This window comes from Gobio gobio (genome assembly GCF_949357685.1).
Source record: "Gobio gobio genome assembly, chromosome: 1".
NCBI classification, from domain to species: domain Eukaryota; kingdom Metazoa; phylum Chordata; class Actinopteri; order Cypriniformes; family Gobionidae; genus Gobio; species Gobio gobio.
Window position 1 is genome coordinate 46,627,125 of NC_137097.1, and position 21,638 is coordinate 46,648,762.

The following is a 21,638-nucleotide window of genomic DNA, read 5'->3' on the forward strand; positions in this document are numbered from 1 at the left end:
ATAACTAGAAACAAACTTATAAAAATGTAAAAAACGAAATAATTAAAAATACAAAGGAAAATATAAAAAAATTAAACTATAATAGTATCTCAAATAACACTGACAGACACACATGGGTTTGTTGTATCTCTATTTATACACAACGGGTTTTAAACCCCCTTTTAACAACAGAACTCTTTAAAACAAAGGAGAGGAGCTCTTAAATGCCTGCATGTGGCATGTCAAACAACAACAACACCAAAAACACTGTCTCAGTGAGTTATCAATAAATAATCCAAATGACAATAATTTACAATATGTTACAAAAACAGTAAATACTGGGGTGTTATTGTCTATTTACATCTGTGCTAACACTCATACACACACACACACACACACACGAAAACTCAGTTTCAGCCACTTATTCGATTCATATTCATTCGACAGGAAATATAAATCCTAGTGTTGTGGGGAAAAATAGCATTATAAATTGAAGGGAATATGTTCAATCTCACTTTAGATGCAAATACACTGCATTTGTTATCAGTCATTTTGTTTAGTGTGCGTGTGTTAGATATTCAGTCCTTGTAATAATCTCACAAAAAGAAGCCCTTTTAGTAGTGGCAATCACCAACTAAAAACATTCAAATGATGAAAATAAACCACAATCTGAGGTCTCATAGACGGAGAGTGTGTGCAGACGCACTCCTATGGCTTTAGAGGGTTTTGCACAAATAAGTTGTGTACAATAGAAAGAAAATAACAAAGACGAAATCACACGGTCCATGGCTCCACTTACAGATGCATGCACATGTACGCACACAAAAGTGAAACGAAGACATTAGAGACAGATATACAGATGAGAAGACTATATTTGTTCAGATATGGCAGGTCTTAATTTCTCTGTACATGAGGTTGCGCTGTAAACTGGAGTTTTTTTTTTTAAGTGTCCTGGGTGTGGCTCATAAGACTATAGCCACAGAATAAGCAACACACACACACTCACACATAAGCGAACGGCACACTCGCGCTCTCTCTCTCTCACACACACACACACACACACACACACACACACACACAAATCCACATACACATTAGAGCCCAAAGGCTGCTGTGGACACTGCCAGTCTATTGCACTTCCTATAGCTGAACCACTCTCTGGTTAACATTCGTCTGTCCAATATGAAAGGGGCGTGGCAGTGACAGGCTCCGCCCAGTCCATCAGTCCCCTGGAGGAGGTGGAAGGGTCGTTTCTGTGACTGAGAGCTCCTGTGCGAGGTCATTGAAACGGGCAATGTAGTCGACGCTGCTCTCGCTCATCATACAGGCTAGCTGGGTATCCACCTGTAGCAAGAAAACAGCCTATCAGCACATGTCTAAATAATTTTTCAGGGGCCACAGCTAGGGCTACAAAATTAATCTAAATAAAACCGTAACCACGATATGGCTTAGTGTGATTGTCGAATTGCAGAAGCAGCATTTTAATTAATAATTACAGATAATTAATTTAAAACATTTTCAAAGCTGAGGATGGATGCTACATTTGATTTGTATTATGGTTGTTCAATTAATCGTAATTGATTTTCAATTTTGATTTTGGCTTATTACTAAGGAAACAAGATAATCTAAAGCCGCGTTTCCACCGCAGGAACTTTTCCCAGGAACTAGGAACTTTGGGGTGGTACTCTGTGTGTTTCGACCGCAGGAACCGGGGTCTAAATGAAGTTCCGGGTATATATTTCCACCTCCAAACGGCCCTGCTCCGGGGGTAGTACTTTTTCAAAGTTCCGGAACTTTCGGGGGTGGGACTTGGGCGCTGAACATGCTGATTGGTTTAACTCACACAGTATTTTATTTCAACCGGCATTTTTAAAAGTCTTTTGCGAGGTTCGTTCGTTCTGCGTTCAGTAAATATCAGTCTCGCTCTTTCTGTCTGATGGCGCGCGTTTGTCTCAGCCATCTCGCGGTCAATGTCCGTAACAGCTGATAATAACATACGTTGTCTTATTTTAAATCTAGCTTTACGAGCTTTCAGAATACGCTTTAGTATCAGTGCTCGTCTCTTTTCCGCCATTTTGTTAATTACCTCTTTATTAAAACAATACATAACTAGCAAAAGCAGCGCTGCTTGCATCTCCTCCATACTTGTTCTTGTTGCAGACAGTATGGCGAAAAAAATGATTACTGTCCGTCGCTGACTGGGAGGAGCAGCCGCGCGCAGTCCTACATCACCAGACTAAATTTGCCTAATCTTCCCGGTACTTTAGACCGCAGTGGAAACGCAGACAGTAGCAGATCTGGGGGGAAAAAAGTTCCTGTAAAAATAGTTCCTGGTACAAATTGTTCCGGGTAATTTCGGTGGAAACGAGGCTTAAGGGAAGTGTTTGATATTAAACTGTGTTATAAAAAGCGCATTAAGCCACTCTTCCCCAGGCAGCTTTATTTGTGCGCGCTCTGAGACGGAGATGAACTCAAATAAGCAAATGGGGTTTGAATACGTGGCTAAATGCATAGACATAAAAATGTCAAAATGCCTTTTTAGAGAGCATTCATGTAAACACAGTGGGTTGTCTCAAGTAAACGTAGACATTTGAGTAAGAAAACGTGTGTAACAGTATATTGGATCCGTGGATTAGCTCTTAAAGTGACAGCAGCATAATAAACGTACTGCAGTCTGTCATTAATGATAATCAAACAAATGAAAATCACTCACTGATCTTGACTGAATAACTTAAGTAGCTTTAATAAAGAAAGAATAATCTATATTTAGGGATGGGTATCGAGAACCGGTTCCATTTTAGAACCAGTTACAAATTTCCCAGAACCGGTGATTCGATAAGTAATGCGCATTTTGGTTCTGCTTACCGATTCTTGTGTGTGCACTTTAATCCAAGCTCAAAAGATTTGCACGCTGTTTTCTGTGCTCTGCACATATCCAAAACGTGCACACAGAAAATTTGATTTTAAACATTCAAGCGCAAAGAAGACTGTTTTGTTTTCTGTGCTGCAGACACACACACACACACACACACACACACACACACACACACACACACACACACACACACACACACACACGTGCACAGAACGGCTTCTCATAGTGAATCCTCTTCCTCGTCTTTTTGCACAGCACACGAACAGACACATACTCACAAAATACGTATTCTCGTAAACACAGTCGATTACGTCTTCGACAGTTGAACAGAAAAAATTAAAACGCATGTGTAACAGTATGGGATCCGTGCTGCTCTTAAATAGACGGCAGATTTTCCTGATGCCGTCTCTATGATAACGTCTCTATGATAACACTTTTCTAGACAGAATAACTTTTGTCTTTAATGATGCTTGAAATTCATATTAGCAGTTGTTTTTGCTATGGTATTTTTAAACCATAGGCAAAAGTTCCTAGCCTGTTGATTTTTGTTAATGGTATTCAAAATACAAATGTTTTGCAATAAGACTTAGAATAAATGTGAATAAGATGAAGTTTTTTTTTTTTACCTTATTGGAATCAAAATTAGGAATCGATAAGCAGAATCGGAAACCTAGTATTGTGAATTTTTCCTTTAAAATATATATTTTTTTAGTTGTTTAATAATTTTAATGGAACCAGAATTGTTAGGTAGAACCAGAGCATTTCTTACGATTCCCAACCCTATCTATATTTTGTTTACCATAAGACTATACAGTTTTATTTTACATTTTATTTAATTTTTCTATTACTTCTGAATACCACTGTTAGTACATCTTCCTGAAAAACTTAAAACACGGTTTATTTAATTTGTATTTTCATTCTGTAGCATTTATTTATCTGTTTTGGTAGTAATTAGTTACTTTGTTCTTATTGTGTTGCTGACTTGTCTTATGTAATTGTTTTGAGGACCTTTTTCTTAAATTAGTTAACCTAGTATCCGTTTTTGCTTAAAGCTACAATATGTAACTTTTCCATCCACTAGATGTTGCCTGTTCAAAACAAAGGCGTAGTTTGATGACGCCACGTTTGAGCGCAGAATCTTGGGACATGTGGTCTTTACCTCAGAGCCGGTGGAAAAGAATCGGGATAGGACTCGGGCAGAAATAATTTTCATGGATGCGATTATTAACATTACTGTAGGATGAAGCAGAGCAGGACCGAGTTTTGTGGAGCTGAGCAAGGCCGCAGGAGCGATTGAAGAGCGGGACTGTTATTATGGCATAGTCGCCGGCAGGACTTTTATTATGACACGGTCGCCGTCGCTACTTCCGCTTTTCCAGTCATGAGTATGAGGTAACGCAACTCTGTTTATCATATTAGATATAGCTGAGTGTGTTGAAAAGGAAGTTATGACTCAATCGACAGGCGAATCCCTCACACGCATTGCTCACAGGTCCCGGTTCCTTGGTTAAAATAGCAATTTCTCACGATTTACAAATAGTTGGAAACATTTGGGACATTCTAAGTACTCAACTGAACAAAATATATAACACCGGCCTAGTGCTTTTTGGATATTTTACTGCAAAAATGTTACATAGTTCACCTTTAAGTATTGATAATTGTGAAATTTCACTGATAATTGTAAATTATTCATATTGTGAAATACGACTTTGACTCTATTGCCCACCAACAGTAGTGTTAAATAATCGTGATTGCAATATTGACCAAAAATACAAGTGATTTTGATTCAGCCATAATCGAGCAGCCTTAATTTGCAAACACCCTCACTTCCTGTTTATGTTCAATGTAAGCCAGGATGTGAAAAAAAAACATCAACAGGAGCACCTGATGATAATGTGCCATATCAAATAACATTAAGCTACCAGACAGCAGTTAGGGACTTTCTGTTTCCTCTCACCTCGGCTACATCCGGCAGGCCACGGGACTGAAAACAATCGTGGGAGTTGCTGTCCAGTAAACTGGGTCCAAGTAAGGCTGTGCTACTCGAAGGGGGCAGGGCTGTCCTTCTTGTCTTATCAGGAGATGCCAGACTTGCTGCAAATCAGGAAGTCAAGGATGCGCTTGTCAATAGTGCTAAGACCGATGAAGGTTTGCAGTAAGAACATCGATAGGTGACTTTTTGGTTTCAATATGATACCAGCCTCTGGTAATCTCAGTATCAATACTAAATAGATACCTTAGACAACATATAAAATGATGAAATTAAACTAGGGTTGGCACAGATTAATTCAATGCCAATAATAAAAGATGAATACATTTTTATAATCAGTCCTTGACACTGGACAGACATAGATTTCTGTAACAGTGCTCATATATCTATACACATATGTCGTTGCAAACCTGTAAGACTTTCATTCATCTTCGGAACACAAACAAAAATCTTTTTGATGAAATCTGAGAGCTTTCTTTCCCTCCGTTGACAGCTACGCAACTACCACTTTGATGCTTCATAAAGTTCATAAAGAGATGGTAAAACTAATCCATATTAATTGAGCGATTTAGTCCAAATTGTCTGAAGAGACACGATCACTTTATATGATTAACAAATTTAATTTAGGCTTTTATTCAAATATGAACATTCATCAACTCACACAGTGATAAACGGAAGCTCAAGCTATTTTGCTTGATATGCAAGAACCAATGAGGTTCATTCGCGTGTTAGGCAGCACATTTGAGCTTCCGCAAGAAACAAGGCTTCTTCCAATGCAGGGTTTTTCAAACTTTATGATGCCAAGGACCCCCAAATATGATGAACCTTTATGAGGGACCCCCTTCCTAAAATCCATCTATTTTTATGTACGAAAAAAACATTTAAACTGTTAGATAAATAGTAAGTGTGACATTATAAATACAACATAACATATTGTTTCCCAATTTAAATTGGCTATTAATGTTGGATGTATAAACCTGAAGAAGAACCTTTTCAATTAAAAATTATTTGTATAAGCAACTTTCATAATAAATGTATGAAGCAGCTCACGTACTGTGTTAAGAAAACTGTCTTACGACCCCAGTGAGCAAGATAAAGCGGACTATAGTGAGGAAAAACAAACTAAAGATACAAAGCAAACATATACAATTCTGGAATGTATACGGCAAGAAAGGAGAGAAACATTTAGAAATGAAACAGTTAGAATATTAGTTCGATTTTATCAATTTTTGCTTTGTCTTTTTATTTTCTGGGGACCCCTTAGAACCTTCTGGAGGACCCCCAGTTTGAAAACCCCTGTTCTAATGCATCAAGCAGGTTCAGTTGAGCTTCTGTTTATGTTCATTGATCAACATTTATATGTGAATAAAAGCTTAAATTCAATCTATTCTTTCATAAAAAGTCTCTTCAGAAAATGTTGTTTAAACTACTCAATTCATATGGATTAGTTTTACAATCTCTTCATGAACTTTTTGAAGCGTCAAAGTTGTAGTTGAGTAGCTGTCGACGGAGGGACAGAAAAGGCTAAGATTTCATCAAAAAGATCTTCATTTGTGTTCCAAAGATGAACAAAAGTCTTACGGTTTTAGAACTACACGAGGGTGAGTAGTTAATGACAGAATTTTCATTTTTGGGTGAATAAACCCTTCAAGGATTGGTAAGATTTTTGAAAGTAGACTTTTATGTCCATCAAGGCTGAATTTATTTGAGTAATATTGTCAAATATTATTACAGTTTGAAATAACTGTTTTTATATTTTAAACATGACCCTTCTGAAATTAGTCTGCTGTGCTGATTTGCTGCTCAACAAATATTATTACTATCAATGTTGAAAATGTAATGTGTCCATGCTGAATAAAAGTATGTATCTATATGAAGAGTTCAGATGCAAAAGCCTCTAAAAGCCACTTCGCTCAAAAATGAGACAACGATACTGAGTGAATGCTCTCCGCATATAGTATACGTTCATAAAATACTTTCACTTCAAACCCACTAAATCCCAGCCTCAGCCTATTCAGAAGTACCGGTACTTAGGTAGAAACCTATACATAGAAGCCTGACAAATGCTTATTTGAAAGAAAAACATCAAACGGACTTAGAGGCTTTTCCATCTGAGGTCTTCATATATATAATTATTATACATTATACATTTGTTTCCTACTGTGTTACTGGTCTAAATTGTCTAAAAAATAAACAGCCATTGATAACAGGGTATTGAGACAAGCCGTGTTTGATGCTTACAGAGCAGGCAGCCGAGACTTGAATCAGTAGAGTCACTGGGGTACCACTGTGGGTCATGTGTAGGGGACGGCATCCAGCTGTCACATGAAGTGGGAAGGAGCTTAGATCTATCACTCCCATTCAGCTTAGGAGGTGAGAGCAATGATCCATCACCTGTGAAAGAGACCAATAGTGAGCGAGCAGCAAGATAGACATTCCTCAAATACCCAGGTTCAATCCTACAGGTTGTACCATAGTGCGAGTTGATGGCGAGCTCAATAATAGAGTCACTGATTTGAGTTTGCGGCTCTCCAGATGGAAGAGACTCCTCTGGGGGGCCCGGTAGAGAGATATCCAATAAGGAGGCAACACTGGGAGGGGCCAAGAGGGAGTCCTCACCCCCTGGAGATGGTGGAGAGACACCATTCTGCAGGGATTCCTGCAGACAAAGAGAATAGACCAACATATGATCAACTGTGCATCCAAAAGTGAAAGAGGATCTAGGGAGAGGATTATTTCTTACCTCAGAAGGCTCCTGATCAAGTAGATCAGGCTCTAGCTCAGGTGCAGTAGGTACTGAGTCCATGGCCTCCTCAGACTCTACAATGGCCTTATCTACACTAGGGGCCTCCACTTCCCGACAGGGGCTGCCAGGGATAATACCTGCAGATTTTGCAGCCAGGTCAATTGCACCTGAAACAAATTCAAGAGAAATTCAAGAGTGTGTAGCTGTGGGATTCAAATGTTCAGTGCATAAATGCATCTTTTATCATTTAGTTTCTAATTTGATTCTTACTGGACAGCTGAGTAGCGGGCGCAGGACTAGCTGTACTAGACAAAGGTTTTGAGGAAAGTTGCCTGTTGGATGGGGCGAGGCGAGTTTGTATTGGACGAAAAGAACCAGTGCCTGACAAAAAGATGCACAAAAGATTAAAAGAGAAATGGTTGAATTAAGATCAGATAGACAGACACAGTGATCCTTAAAGTATTTGGACACTTCAACTGCATTCAAAAATACATACATTTCACTGCTTGACTTCAACAAACGATTTTTTTTTAACTACATTTTGTTAGGTAATGATATTAAAGTGTGGAATAAGTGTCCAAATACTTAATGTGAGAATAAAGGTGCATTTAAAGGTTTGCAACAGTGTTATGCATTTGAGAGGGTTTATCACCTGTAGCAGATGAATTGGAGAGAATGGAGAAGGAACACACATGAGGCGAAGTGTCTCCGGTGGTTCGTGGCAGCAGCGTTCTCTGTGAAAAAAATATATGTACGAACTGTTATTATTTGTAAGTAACAAAAACAACAGAAGAACAGCTCCAATGTGAAGAGTATATAGAAAGCAAATTCCTCTTTGTTTTTCCTTCCATCCACACTCACCTGAACCACGAGAGGTTTCCTTAGTGGACGGCCCCTCCCTATTTTCCGCTGCTTTGAAAATATATCTGACTGAAGACAAAAAGTATAAGGCTGTTGATGGAAACAGACAAAAAATGCTGCTGAAATCATCATATTAGAATGATTTCTGAGGGATCATGTGACACTGAAGACTGGAGTAATGATGCTGAAAATTCAGCTTTGACAATACATTTCAATCAATTTGAAATAAATTACATTTAAAAATATATTTAAATAGAAAACAGTTACTTTCAATTGTAATATTTCACAATTTTACTTATGTACATGATTTGGCCAACGGACAACTTTAAATACATTTTAAATATTATATTTAGTGCTATCAGCGTTAACGCATTAACACATGCGATTATTTTTTTCCTGTTTAATGTGTTACAAATATTTAACGCAATTAAACCATTTAAGCGCGACAAGACAAAAGAGAACGCACTGTCTGTGACTGTCCTGATACACACAAGACGCACTGAAAGACATGCGCCAGTATCATGCGCACAGACAGCGCACCAGAATCGAGTTCTCTTTCAGAACGTGCAACACACACAGAGTTATGCCAAAATGTCCTATTTGTCAAGTATCCTCATGAGAGCAGTCTTAAATGAGTTAAATAAAGTCTTAAATGAACGTAAAGAGTTGTGAGAAAAGGAGACACGTGTCAGATCCACGTCATGTGGCAGGTCTTAAAGTGACAGCAGCCACTAATGCTGTCTTTCATTCATGTTAATCAAAGAACAAAGGTCACAGATTCTAAATAACTTTTGTAGCTTTAATAAGGATCTATATCTATAATTAATCTATATTTAATGTATATTTTATACAGTGCAGAATGTTTGATTTTTTCCAACCTATTAGACAGGTAGGAAGAGCACAGGTAAATTTGACAATTATTATAATGGGTTTATTTGAGGATTGTTTTAAGTTCCCTTAAATTATAAATTGTTACATTTTTTGAAGCCTAATAAATGTTAAATGGCTATAATTAATGTTTGAAATAAAAAAATAATAATTGAGACATCAGTAGCTGTATTGGTAACAGTGATACTGGCCTTCATTCATAAAAAGATGCCATTAAACAAATATTTAAAATATACAGTATTCATGTTGTTTCTACATTCATTTGGAGATTAACTATGACATTATTACATTATAAAATATATTAAAAACTTTTTTAAAATTAGAAAAGAAAGTGAGATTAATCTAGTTCTTTTTTTAATCGATTGACAGCACTAATTATACTTAAATATAAAAAAGCTTGTCCTATTGCTTTCTAGAAACACTGACATTACTCACACTGATGGAGTCCAGCTGCTGGCGAAAGGCTAGCTCCGCCTCCTTATTAGGAGAGAACATCCGCAACTGGCGGGAGCTGTTAGGAGGCAGGGTCGTCGGGACAGCAAACCCTTCGCTGTCACCTCCGGAGGCCAGCAGAGAACGCGGCAGGTTCCTCCCACCTGCAGAGAACACATCTATTTAAATTCCAGCTGGTCAAATTGATACAGAGCAGCAGCACTGCAATACCCCTTTTGTCACAATATTGAGTCAATATTATTATTTTGTTATTCAAGTAGATGGTATGAAACTTTTCCAGCTGTTACCCGTTACTGTTCTATTGATGTGTGAACAACTTTGATCAGTTTTGGGAGGATGTTTATTATACTCGCTTTAAAAGTGAAGCGTTTTAATATTAAATACCTTATTCTATTCCAGTATAATGTGCAACTAAGTAAACCATTTGTAGACTGGTTTCTTTAAAACTGCTCAACCAGTGCTATTAGCTTGGCGCGAAACAATCTGCCAAACAAAGGCAAATGGGGGGGATATTTGGGAAATGTCATCATTTCTACAATTCCAGATAAGAAATTATACACTTGAACTTAAAAAAAGACAATTTTCTCTATGTGTACCTGTGATGCCTGCATTATTCAGAATAATTTTTGAGCGTGCCGCATGTTGCTGTCGTCCCCAGCTAGGACTGCGGGTCGCTCCAGCTGGAGTTCTGCCTGGAGGAGTCGCAGATGATTCCTCTTGACCTGATTTCAATGGTGAAGTGCCTACTGAACACACCTCTGGAGTCTAGGATAGAGAAAAAATATATAATTAAATTAAAACTCTTTTTGTAAATTAACCTAAAACATATTGCAGTTTTTAAATAACAAATAAAAGTTTTAAAATTATTTAAATAAATAGATGTAAATACAATACAAATACATACATACACAGAATCACAGAAGAAAAACTAAAGAAGAATTAGTGCTAACTGGTCTTATATTTATATGCACAGTATTAATTTACAATTTCTAACAAAAGCTTGTTTTGGTGGCTTTTATAGTGGGCTTGTTTCACTGCGTGTGAGCAGCGCATATTTTTGATGAACAAAAACAAATATGATTTCCCACAAAAAGTGCTCTAAATGCACAGAATAAGCATGTCTAGTGTGTTTTAACAAGAATTGAAGTATATCAAAAATATTTATAGACGATTTACCCATTTATACTACTTTTTATTTATTCAGTTTGGGTGAAAGTAGGGTCTATTATAAAAAGCTTAAGTAAACTAGCCAGAAAATATTATATATATAGTTTATTATATAATACACAGGTAGCCAAAATAGGGGGGGTAATTATGTAAATGTAAATGTAAATGTAATTCCTCTACAGGGGGGGTATCTGTAGAGTTTGCTGTCTTGTAAACAAATCAAAGTATGACTGAAATAACATGATCAGAGTGGTTTTCTTGGTTATGTTTGTTGTTAACCATTTACATGTGAATGTTGTACACAGCCCATGTTAAACTTTCAAGACTATCAAGATTATAAATGACCAACTTACAAAAACAAATGTATAGGCTGGTTGTCTTTGTAAAGTAAGGCTCACTAGCTGTGGATTCTCTGCTGTGAGTGACGCTGTACTCTCGCGTAGCTGCAGTGATGATGTAATTACGATGACGTGAAATTTAAGCTTGCGGTGTGAAGCGGTCGTAAATAGAGGTGAAAAGTTCAAGTCTAAGGTTTAAGACAGCAAAAAACAGACTCACTGGTTTGGGGTTGACCTCTGATGACACAAGTCGCAGGAGACACCGAAGCACACTTTGAGCGCTGGGTAGTGCTGAGGGGTGGGGCTTAGGTTGCCATTCATACTCCAGCTGTAGTTTCCCAGGCTTGCCCAGCATGAGGTAGAGTTCTGCCAGTGTCACATTCTCAGAGCCCTGTGAGCTCCAACCTTCGTGTCGGATTTGTTGAGGAGATCGTTCAGTCCCGCCCACTTCCTCGTCCCGCCCTTGAGGTTCTGATTGTGGCGGTGCTTTTTCTGATGCAACCCCACCTGCCGTTCCAGGCTCCTCAATCCGGCCCTCTATAAGGACGGGGTCTCCCTGAGTAACAGTCTCTTTGTCCTGCCCACTAGCATCAGTCTGTGTCTGAATCACTGCCTCTTGCTCCACAGTCCCCGCCGCAATTCCCTCCTGTACAATGGGATGAGATGGATTGATGGTTGGACTGACCGGAGAGGTAGTGTTCAGGGTGGGGTTTACACTGGTCTCCAATCCTGGAGCTAAAGTGCCACTATCAGAGCCTTCAACAGGATGTCCGTCACATCTTTTCAGATCTCCTCCCACCAGGCCAGATTTGCCTGATTTTCCTCTAGCAGGCTGAATTCCCAAAATGTGAGCTGCAGGCAAATCCCTAATGCCGGTCCGGCCACGCCCACTCTCCTGCCAGTGTACAGTGCAGGAAGCCTTGGAGTGCACAACACGAGCCACACCTGGCAAAGTAGTAACTGTGCTGTTCTCTGCCGGAAATAGGAACAGGTCCTCTGACTCGCTAGACTGGGCCAGGCTGTCTAGAGCTTCTCGTTCCGCTAGGCTCTTAAGCTACACGTGATAAGTTAAGGAGAATTACTGTTATACAACATAGGCATGGGTACTGTCTGTAGCATGTAAATCTCTGACAAATTTCCCAAACAAATCTATCACAAATGTATCTCATAAAACAGAGGAGGAAGGAAAAAGGAAGGAAATTAAACTCTTGACTGTGCATGCTGTGATATCTGGCTGAGATCTGAATGCAAGGATACAATTCGTTGATCCTGGACAGCCCACTTTTGCTTCAGGAATTCAATGAGAGTGGATACTTTCCGGTGCAACTCGACGACCATCCTACAAACACAACACAGGCATGGGCAAACATTACAAAATTTGTTATAACTAATGTCTCAATGAAATTAAATTGTCGAAAGATATTTTCTTCTGTATGGTGGCATACATCGCAATGTAATGTATTATTAATGTGGTTCTTGGTTATATGTATCAATTGATGGTTGGATTTGCTGAATGGAAGCAAATGAATGCAAGCTTGCAGTGAACAAAATGATTGGAGAAGTCTAGCAGACTTACGACTTGCTGGTATCACCAGCAGGATTTTTATTAAAAATTGTGTGGCCAAAAAAATTAAACATGCATATGGGTGAATAGCTCAAAATAAGATCAGTAACATGCATTTAGAAAATTGATTTTCAATTTCAATTTTCATTTTTTGCTGACAACAAAGTCAATATGAAATCAAAATACAATTTTCATGACTCAAATGAAACTTTTGTTTTAAGTTGTTTTAAAAAAATGTTTTAATTAATTTAGTATGAAATAACATTGATATAACATGTTATAAGATTTCACTTAAGAACACTAATACTAATAGAACTTCAGAATAAATAAAACTAAAGTAAAAACTAAAACACTAAAAATACTAATGACAGCATGGAAACTAAAAAAAGTCAATAACAATTTACAAAATGTACTATTATAAATTACTCCCACATATTTTAAAGGGGTCATGAATTGAGAAATCAACTTTCCCTTCGGCATTTGATATATAAAAGTTCATGATAATATAAGAATATTCTGTAAGTTTCAGAGCTGAAAACTTCCTTGTTAGTCAAAGAAAAGCTTTTATAGACACCAGGCCCAGCAATCGATCGATCTCAGAATGTGCCCGGCTATGATGTCAGAGTGTAGTGAAGCACCACCTCAACAGTAGAAGAACGTCTGATTCTGTAGCCCTGCCCACCGTCTCGTGCCACTGACATGACATAGGCCTACATAGAGCTAAACCACATCGAAAGTTTAAGAAATAAACATACCGCATAAGCTTCGTTCGGATTCCAATATGATTAATGCATGGATGAACTTTATTTAAAAAAAAATATCCAGCTCACATGGGGAAGACATTGCACGTTTGTTCCTTCATTTCACCACGGAGTCGTTTGTAAACAAGAGACTGGATTTGCAGACAGGATGAGATTACATGAACGAATGAAGCAACACACTAATGTGAGTAAAAAATGTTTTTTATATGTGATAGTATTACATTGTTACAGATCGTATTGATATCTATTGATTATGTGTACGTGTCTAACTGAACATACCATAGCACACTGTCACCGACTGAAGAATCCTTTATTTGTGGTGTTGTTGGTTCATTGCGATTCGGGATCAGGCTTTGGCATGTATGGACCAGGGCTCGCAAAGCCCAACGTCCCAGGGCTATGTGTTTTTCAGACGGGCTACCAAAACGTTAGCCCGGCCTGCCAACGGGCTATCATAAATAGTGAACTCTCTTGACTTGAAGGGTGCGCGCCTGTGATTACGGTTTGCGCTTATAATCATCGATCGTGCGGGCCAAGTAATAAAAAAATAACATTCCAATCAATCGCGGGTGGATGAGAGATAAATCATTGTGTTTGTTTGATAAAGACATTTTGCGAGTCCTGGCTGTGGGCGATTAATTCCGGTTGAGGTTTCCCCACATGCTTTCACTGACAGGGGAGCAGAAGCGAATTTAATATGCAAATATTATCCAATCCTAGCCTAGGCGTTTACTTCCAAGTCTTCAGTGCGGCACGCCCATCAAAACCAAGCATTTCTTGAGAGAGCCTTCAAAACCAGGGCAGAAAATAGCCTATTACTTATTCATTATGATGTTTTTGAATGTAAAAACCACACGAACATCATAAGTTGACCTCAGACAACAGTATAACAAAATAGAAAAGCCAGTTCATGACCCCTTTAACAATAAAACCAATTTCCAGATTACAGAAGTAAAACATTTCATGTTGTCTTTAAGATTTCAAAATAATAAACCTTTTGCAATAAGCAATGAAATAAGCCAAGTGAAGGTAAGATTTAAACAGGCAGATAAATTAAGTATGCGAGAGCAGTCATGAGCGTGCATTAGTGAAGCTCACCTGAGACGAGGATTATGGGCTAGACTCTGAACCCGAGCCCAGGAGTGGTTGCTCCGGGGTTGAAGTTCGACGGCCACTTTCAAGGGTAAACGCACAGGCTTCTGATCCTCCTCATCACTCACACCTGAAACAGAGAATGAATGGAAGAAAAACTATGAAGCCTACAACACCTTATCCGTGATTCTGATGGTGGCCTAAATCTGCATTACCACCCATTTCCAATCAGTCCCACAGCCTGAAACCATGGAAACCATGAAAAAAATAAATCCCTCCTCCTACACCCTGGAGAACAGCCATGTCACATTCATCCATCGTCCCAGTCCACCTAAATACCCATAGTGCTCCATTTTTCAGCTTTCTTTTGTTACCCCCTATTCAATCTGTTTAACTCGCTAACTAAATCAATCTTTTAAGAGTGTTTCTGTTTCTCTCTCACACACCATCTGGATCGCAGAGTTTCTTCAGCGCACGGCACATGGGAGCTTTTATCCTCAGGTTTCTGCCTTTGGAACGCACTGTGGTGGCCCTGAAACAACACACACACAAAACTATAGACGTACCCCAATATGATCACAACCTATAAAGATGTACAGTAGATGTTCGAATTAGACATGACCTAAATCATCACTACTGTGTATTATTGAATTTTTACTTACCCTTGTTGGATAAGCTCATTTAGTTTGGTCACATTTTTGTCATCCATCACTAGAAGAAACAGGAAGATACAAACAAATGTTACCTTCAATGTGTCCCCATGTGCAACCACTTAATTGTCCCCAATTGACTGATAAACTTACAGCCTCCGACCTTCTTCCTGAGTTCAGCATAACAGATGAGGCCATAGAGCTCCTGAGAAGACTTTTTCAGGACACGCGAATACACTGAAAAAGATGGACAAAAAGAAACAATAGGATAGGAGAAAGAAGATAGAAGAACATGAAATTATTGAGCAAGTCGGATCAAAAATACAGTTAAATTAAAAAGTAATATTGTGAAATATTATAACAATTAAAAACAACTTTTCTATTTTAATATATTTTAAAATGTAATTTATTTAGCATTTATTTGAAATAGAAATATTTTGTAACATTATACATTTATTTATTGTCACTGGTGATCAGTTTAATGAATCCTTTCTGAATACAAGTATTAGTTTATTTTAAAAAATAAAAAAAACAATCGTACTGGATATAGTGGAATGTAAAAGTAGAGTTTAATGCCGTTTATAATGCATTATATGCGAAACATGTACACTTGTTTCACAATAAGGATACAATATATAGGCATTAACATGTAAGCAAATGTGGATACTCTGGACACACTCATTATTTGATAATGCCTTGACTGACAAAAACCAGGTGGTGTGGCAGCCGAGAAGATTAAATTAAAGATGAAGGTGACAGAATTAATTTAAATTGGATGCCAGGTCCATCTTTGTTGTGGCAAGTTGACTGATGGATTTACGTGTGACCCGAAGGGAAACCAAACCTAATGTGAGCCATGTGTTATTAAAATTAGTGGCAAAAAAATACAGCTAACTTGAATAAGTATTTGCAGGTGCACTATCCTGGAATTCATGCAAAGAAAATGAAGGCTCAGTTGGCATCAGATAATCTGAAAAAAAGGTTAAGCTACTGTTGAGTTTTGAAAAAACAGGAACATTTGTTGCTTGATGTAATGATTTAGATATAGATATTCAACACTAAAAATCTGTATCAGATTTAAATCTCACACAAAAAGTTCTACATGTATGTAATACTACACTATGATTGGGGTTTGTTAAAGCTGTTAATGTTTATGAAAGACGTCTCTTATGTTCACAAAAGGCTGTATTTATTTAATTATGGTTTTAAATTTTTAAAATGTATTACAGTTTCTAAAAAAATTATATATTGTTTCAGGATTCTTTGATGAATAGAAAGTTCAAAAGAACAGCATTCATTTGAAAAATAAATCTTTTGTAACATAATAAGTGTCTTTATTGCTATTGATCAATTTAATGCATCCTCGCTTAACGCAAGCATTAATAATTTCTTTAAAAGAATCTTAATGATCCCAAGCTTTTGAATAGTAGTGTATATATTTAGAAACTAAACTTGAAAACTAACCAACTAGTGAGAAGCTGCTATCAAACAAAGGACTCCACTATGGTCTGTAAATGTCATAAAAAGCATAAAATGTGCGTCTGTCAGTCTCACCATTGCTGAAATCGATGTGTTTAGAGATCTTGTGCCAGGTCCTGTAGTAGAAATGGCGCACCTGCTCCTTGTTCTTCACCATACTTGCCGGTTTACCCTTCTTCTTATATTTAAGAGCAATATTGTTCTGAATAGCTTCAAAATCCTTGCCATGCTATGAGAGAACAGGAGCGATAATGACAAACAGTTATTCATAGCTGTAGGTCTAAATAAAATACAAAGATATGAATCTTCCAGTTACATGGCAAATGTAGCAAGAAAAATCAATACAAGACATCAAAGACCTCAATTGTACCTTTAGAGATTACATGTAAATAAATAAACTACTAGGACAGTTAAATATCACTCTGTCCCTTGCAAGTCAAGGAGGGATGGAAACTTTGATAATGGAACTGATTGAGGAATTCTGAAAATTATTTTGTCCCATATGATGAACTAACTGACACCATTAAAAAAAAAAACCTACAGTTTACTAAACGTCCAGAGGGCTGCCAAGAGTTTTATTATCATTAAAGCTGACAAATCACCTCATAAAGTCCTTCAAAGAAACTGTTCTTGTCCTCAGTGCTCCAAGACTCCCACTGTCTGCGCACTCGTTTCTGACTTCCCCCTTCCTCCTTCTCTGCAGGGCCCTGGCCCTTTGGGGCCGATCTGGATGCTCCACCTGCCCCAGAGCCGGCGGAGCTCGCAGCGGCTGTCAAACACACAGAGGGACCTGCTTCTGCACCTGAGAAAGAGAGGGGGAAAGAAAGAAGGTTAGTATGTCAGTTCTAACACATGCAGAGAAGAGCATTGCAACAAGTCCAAGATGAAAAAGTACTTGTGTATATATAACCCAACACTAAACAAACTTTCACTTATACACAAAATATATCAATAAAGAGTGCTAAAACGAGCAAGCTTAATTTGGATGGCTGTGCAACCGATTACAATTTATTCATAATACTTTGGGATGTTCAATTTATTTTTGGCTTAACATAACAGATTTACAAAACCAAGGAAACATTTGCACTCTTTAAAAAAAAACAAATAATTTCCTCAAATGTATAAAAATTCAAATAGTTGCATAATGTCAGACTGAGACCTAATGGAAAAATATTATTTTTCTGTTCGCAGTGCCTAAAGATTATTAGCTCATTTAAAAATGTTTTAATGCATTGTGTTAATGTGGGTGTATGTCAGCAAGAGTGTATGTGCATGTCAGGAAGTATGTGTGGAGTCCCGTCTCCCTCGGAGGGCGTCCAGACCTGCTGCTCAGTGCACTGATCCAAAAACAACACGTGGGGAACTGGAGACGGGCAATAACTCTCCCCACCACCAAGAGCATGCAATGAGAGCACCCCAGAATACATTACAGCATGCAAGGCTATTGTCTGCATTTAAAATAAACATTGATTCCTTTATACGCCCTGTGTACATTTAGATCGCAAACAGATCATTCAAACAGTTGACTTGTGATCCTGATTCAATATACAGATCATCTCCTGATCAGATGCACAGATGCAGAGCTTCTAGTCCTGCTAGGCTCTTAATCTACGTGTGATAAGGCAAGGAGAATTACTGTTATACAACATACGCATGGGTACTGTCTGTAGCGTGTAAATCTCTGTCAAATTTCCCAAACAAATCTATCAAAAACAGTTGCACTGTTGCGTCAGAATTAAACTCCTGACAGTGATTTGTCACCTGCTGAATGACAGCTGAATGACAGAAAAACAAATAACCATTGAATCTGCACATTTAAAATAGAGCACCGATACTTATTAAGTCATTTAACATGGTTACAAGCCACCACAGCATCCCAGTGCTGGGCTTTAAGAGGCTCCAGTGAGAGCAGTTTGTCAAGTCACTTTCACTCCAGAAAGCTTGAGAGCTTCCCTGCGTTATGTCAAATCAAAAGCAGCCCACAAACTCACAAATCACTGTACAAACGCCTTAAAACACGACCAAAAGTGAGATAAAAGTAAAGAGAACAAATGCACTGACAGGTGAGCATCGGACACACGTCGAGATGGCCACTCACCTTTCGCTTTCGCACCGCCGTGACCGTTCAGCGCCGGGGACGCGGCATCTTTCCGTATCCGCTTGCTCGGAGGTCGCACGCTGGAGCGAAGAAAATGATGCTGGTCCTGGTTGTTCGGGGCGGCCAGAACCGGGGAAAGGGCTGTCGGGTTCACCTGGACTCCGGGTGGGCTTGATGTTTGGGTGGAAAGAGTCGGAGCCAAACCGGGGCTGGCCGCGCTTGATGGATTAAGTGTTTCCTCTCCGTCTCTCTTTGTACTCGTCTCCTCGCTCGCCTGATCTGCGCTCTCTCCATCCTCGCCTCCTTCGGGCTTTCGGTCCGGTTTGCTCGGCCCCTCGACTCCCGAACCGCCCCCTTGGCCCACTGTCATCCTGAGCAAACACAAAGGAAACGTATTCGTAAACATTTTCCGCGACTCAAAACAACGATCAACTTGGAAAGACGACATTCTGCTCAACTCAACATGGCCGCCGCTGTTTGTTTCAAATCCCCTCTCACCGTCCCGACAAATCGCATCAAAAAATATCCATTCCCTTATTCACGAATGTGACCGAAAACAAAGATTCTGCTTTCATCCTAGCCTCCCTTTTGTGTAGTTTCGCATGACTCGAGTTGCAAGCTACCCTTTATTTATCTTGAAATTCAAGCGCGAGCGCCTACACTTTAGCGCCCTGCAGAAACGACAGACGACAACGCAAATCTTTCGCGCATTCGACCTCTATCTAAAGTGCTTGTTTCTCTAGCACTCTTACCCATTCTCGAGCTCCTCGGAAGCAGACGGCGTCTTCTTTCTCTTCACCATGAGTTCGAAGGTTTTCGAGACCAAAACTTGACGAATTTGAACATATTCAAAGCGCAAACGAGGTCAGGCAAAGTCGTCCTCTCCTGGCTGCTGCTCCTACTGGGGTTCAACTCCGCGCAGCGCAACTGGGAGCTCTCGTAGCCACAGCAACTCTGACTCATAAACTCACTAGTTTTATCACAACAACAAACACCTGTCATTTAGCATATGTTTATGATAAAACACCACACGATGACGCTAACTTTGAATCTGGCTGCCCAACAGATCTGCTTTTGAGGCATTTCGGTCAATACAACCCGATGCACGCGCACACAGCCACTATTCTCTCACTGGACTTTGCTTACACTATGTACGTCATCATAACTAACAGAGCAGAAGCTGATTCATTATTAACATTTTAATTTTGCTCATTTACACCAGAGTCCCAATTTATCCCAAGATAAGATATCTACAGCGCTCGTTGATTTCATCATCTCAACAACAAGCAGGACAGACTTGATAGAGCACATATAGATCACGTTCACGAGAGGGGGTGTGGTATGGTGCTTTGCATACACAGCAATAAATTAAACATTCGCAATCGCAGATATAACAGTGACTACTTGAATCTGATTTTAAAAATAAAAAGTTTTCACTAGCCATTGACAATGTTTTGCTTGATTAGGGTGTGTCTTTATCTCATAAGAGCTTAAAACCTTTTGACATAACAGACTGTCAAAAAGGACAAATGTCAAAAGACGTTTTCTTTGACAAATGTAGCAAACATGCATGTTGAGATGTTAGAGTTGGTCCGTTGCTTCCTATTATATTTGAAACATTATTGCAGCCAAGACTCAGAACTCTATATCGTGGGTGCAAAACAACTTTTAGCTTGATTTATTCCATGAATTACATTGTCATAATGTCTTTATGAAATAAGATACAGCTAGGCAATGCCGACCTCAGCTGCTCAACCACTGCTACCAACAGCTGCAGCTGTCAATGCCCTAGTGTCCAGTCCAGTTTGAAGGGAGCAGTTAGATGAAGTTTCCCCTATCTGAGCATTCAGCTAAAACTATATAATAGATAATACAACTACCTATCGAATTTAGTTTGCCTAGAAAGATGTGACTGAGCACCAACAGTGACAGGTAGCCTACAAATAAACAATCTGACATACATTGTCAACTTGATTAAGTATCACATGCACAATTGTGAATACTATTTGACCATCCATCCAGATGAATGGCTATCAAAAATATGTATTTTGAGGGGCTTAAAATAATGCATCACGGAGAGGCTGTTATTGTGATTACACCATAAACACATTTCAACAACTGATACCCAACCAGCAGCACATTCACTGACAAAGTTGCTTCGCTAACTTGCTAGCTAAACAGTTACCGCTTCGTTTGCGGTAAAGTCGAATAATCAGCTAAGACATGTAATCAATAATTATGTATTGTCAAAAATTGACTTTACAAATTCTATACCTGTTTAGGAGATGTTTTGTTGGCCTTGAGAAACTCCACGGTATCCAGAAAGACCAAACAGAGGGGTAGCAGGAGAACCACTGAGAAGTGCATCCCTTCCTGTTTTCCTCTGCTGTCAGGCACGCCTACCACAACTCAAAAACAAATCCTCTGATTGGTCATTGGGATTCGCATCGACGCGTTCGTAAAATGATTGACGGAGGAGTTATCCAATCAATCGGGAAAAACACAGGGGGCGTTTTTTCAAAGCAGCCAATCAAAACTTACGTTCAACCAGCGTCATTTCATTCATCTCGCAAATGTTTTAAAATAACGGTCCCACCCAAAATGAACAAAGACCGATAGACACCCAGAGAAAACACGAGGGAGTCAATTAGTATTGTTAGTAAAAGTCAATGCAATTTATATATATATATATATATA

At 38.8% G+C, this 21,638-nt stretch overlaps 1 protein-coding gene across 4 annotated transcripts; it reads right to left on the reverse strand.

Annotated features, from left to right (window-relative positions):
* Positions 1 to 114: 114 nt before the first annotated feature.
* cramp1 (cramped chromatin regulator homolog 1) lies at positions 115 to 21,323 on the reverse strand. Of its 4 annotated transcripts, none has more exons than XM_079836100.1 (20): positions 21,216 to 21,323; positions 18,942 to 19,312; positions 17,446 to 17,645; positions 16,919 to 17,072; positions 15,518 to 15,601; positions 15,377 to 15,425; positions 15,161 to 15,246; positions 14,721 to 14,844; positions 12,555 to 12,636; positions 11,518 to 12,351; positions 10,389 to 10,557; positions 9,775 to 9,935; positions 8,452 to 8,520; positions 8,243 to 8,324; positions 7,861 to 7,971; positions 7,588 to 7,757; positions 7,317 to 7,503; positions 7,086 to 7,238; positions 4,812 to 4,948; positions 115 to 1,323 (listed from the first exon to the last, which is right to left on the reverse strand). In XM_079836100.1, exons 2-20 carry the CDS (start codon positions 19,309 to 19,311, stop codon positions 1,201 to 1,203), a joined length of 3,345 nt encoding a protein of 1,114 aa, XP_079692226.1. In that variant the 5' UTR covers position 19,312; positions 21,216 to 21,323; the 3' UTR covers positions 115 to 1,200. The 4 variants fall into 4 exon arrangements, with proteins under 4 accessions (XP_079692226.1, XP_079692223.1, XP_079692224.1 ...); XM_079836097.1 differs by lacking the exon at positions 21,216 to 21,323 and adding an exon at positions 19,694 to 20,071 and having other exon boundaries at positions 8,452 to 8,541; XM_079836098.1 differs by lacking the exon at positions 21,216 to 21,323 and adding an exon at positions 19,694 to 19,854.
* Positions 21,324 to 21,638: the final 315 nt, after the last annotated feature.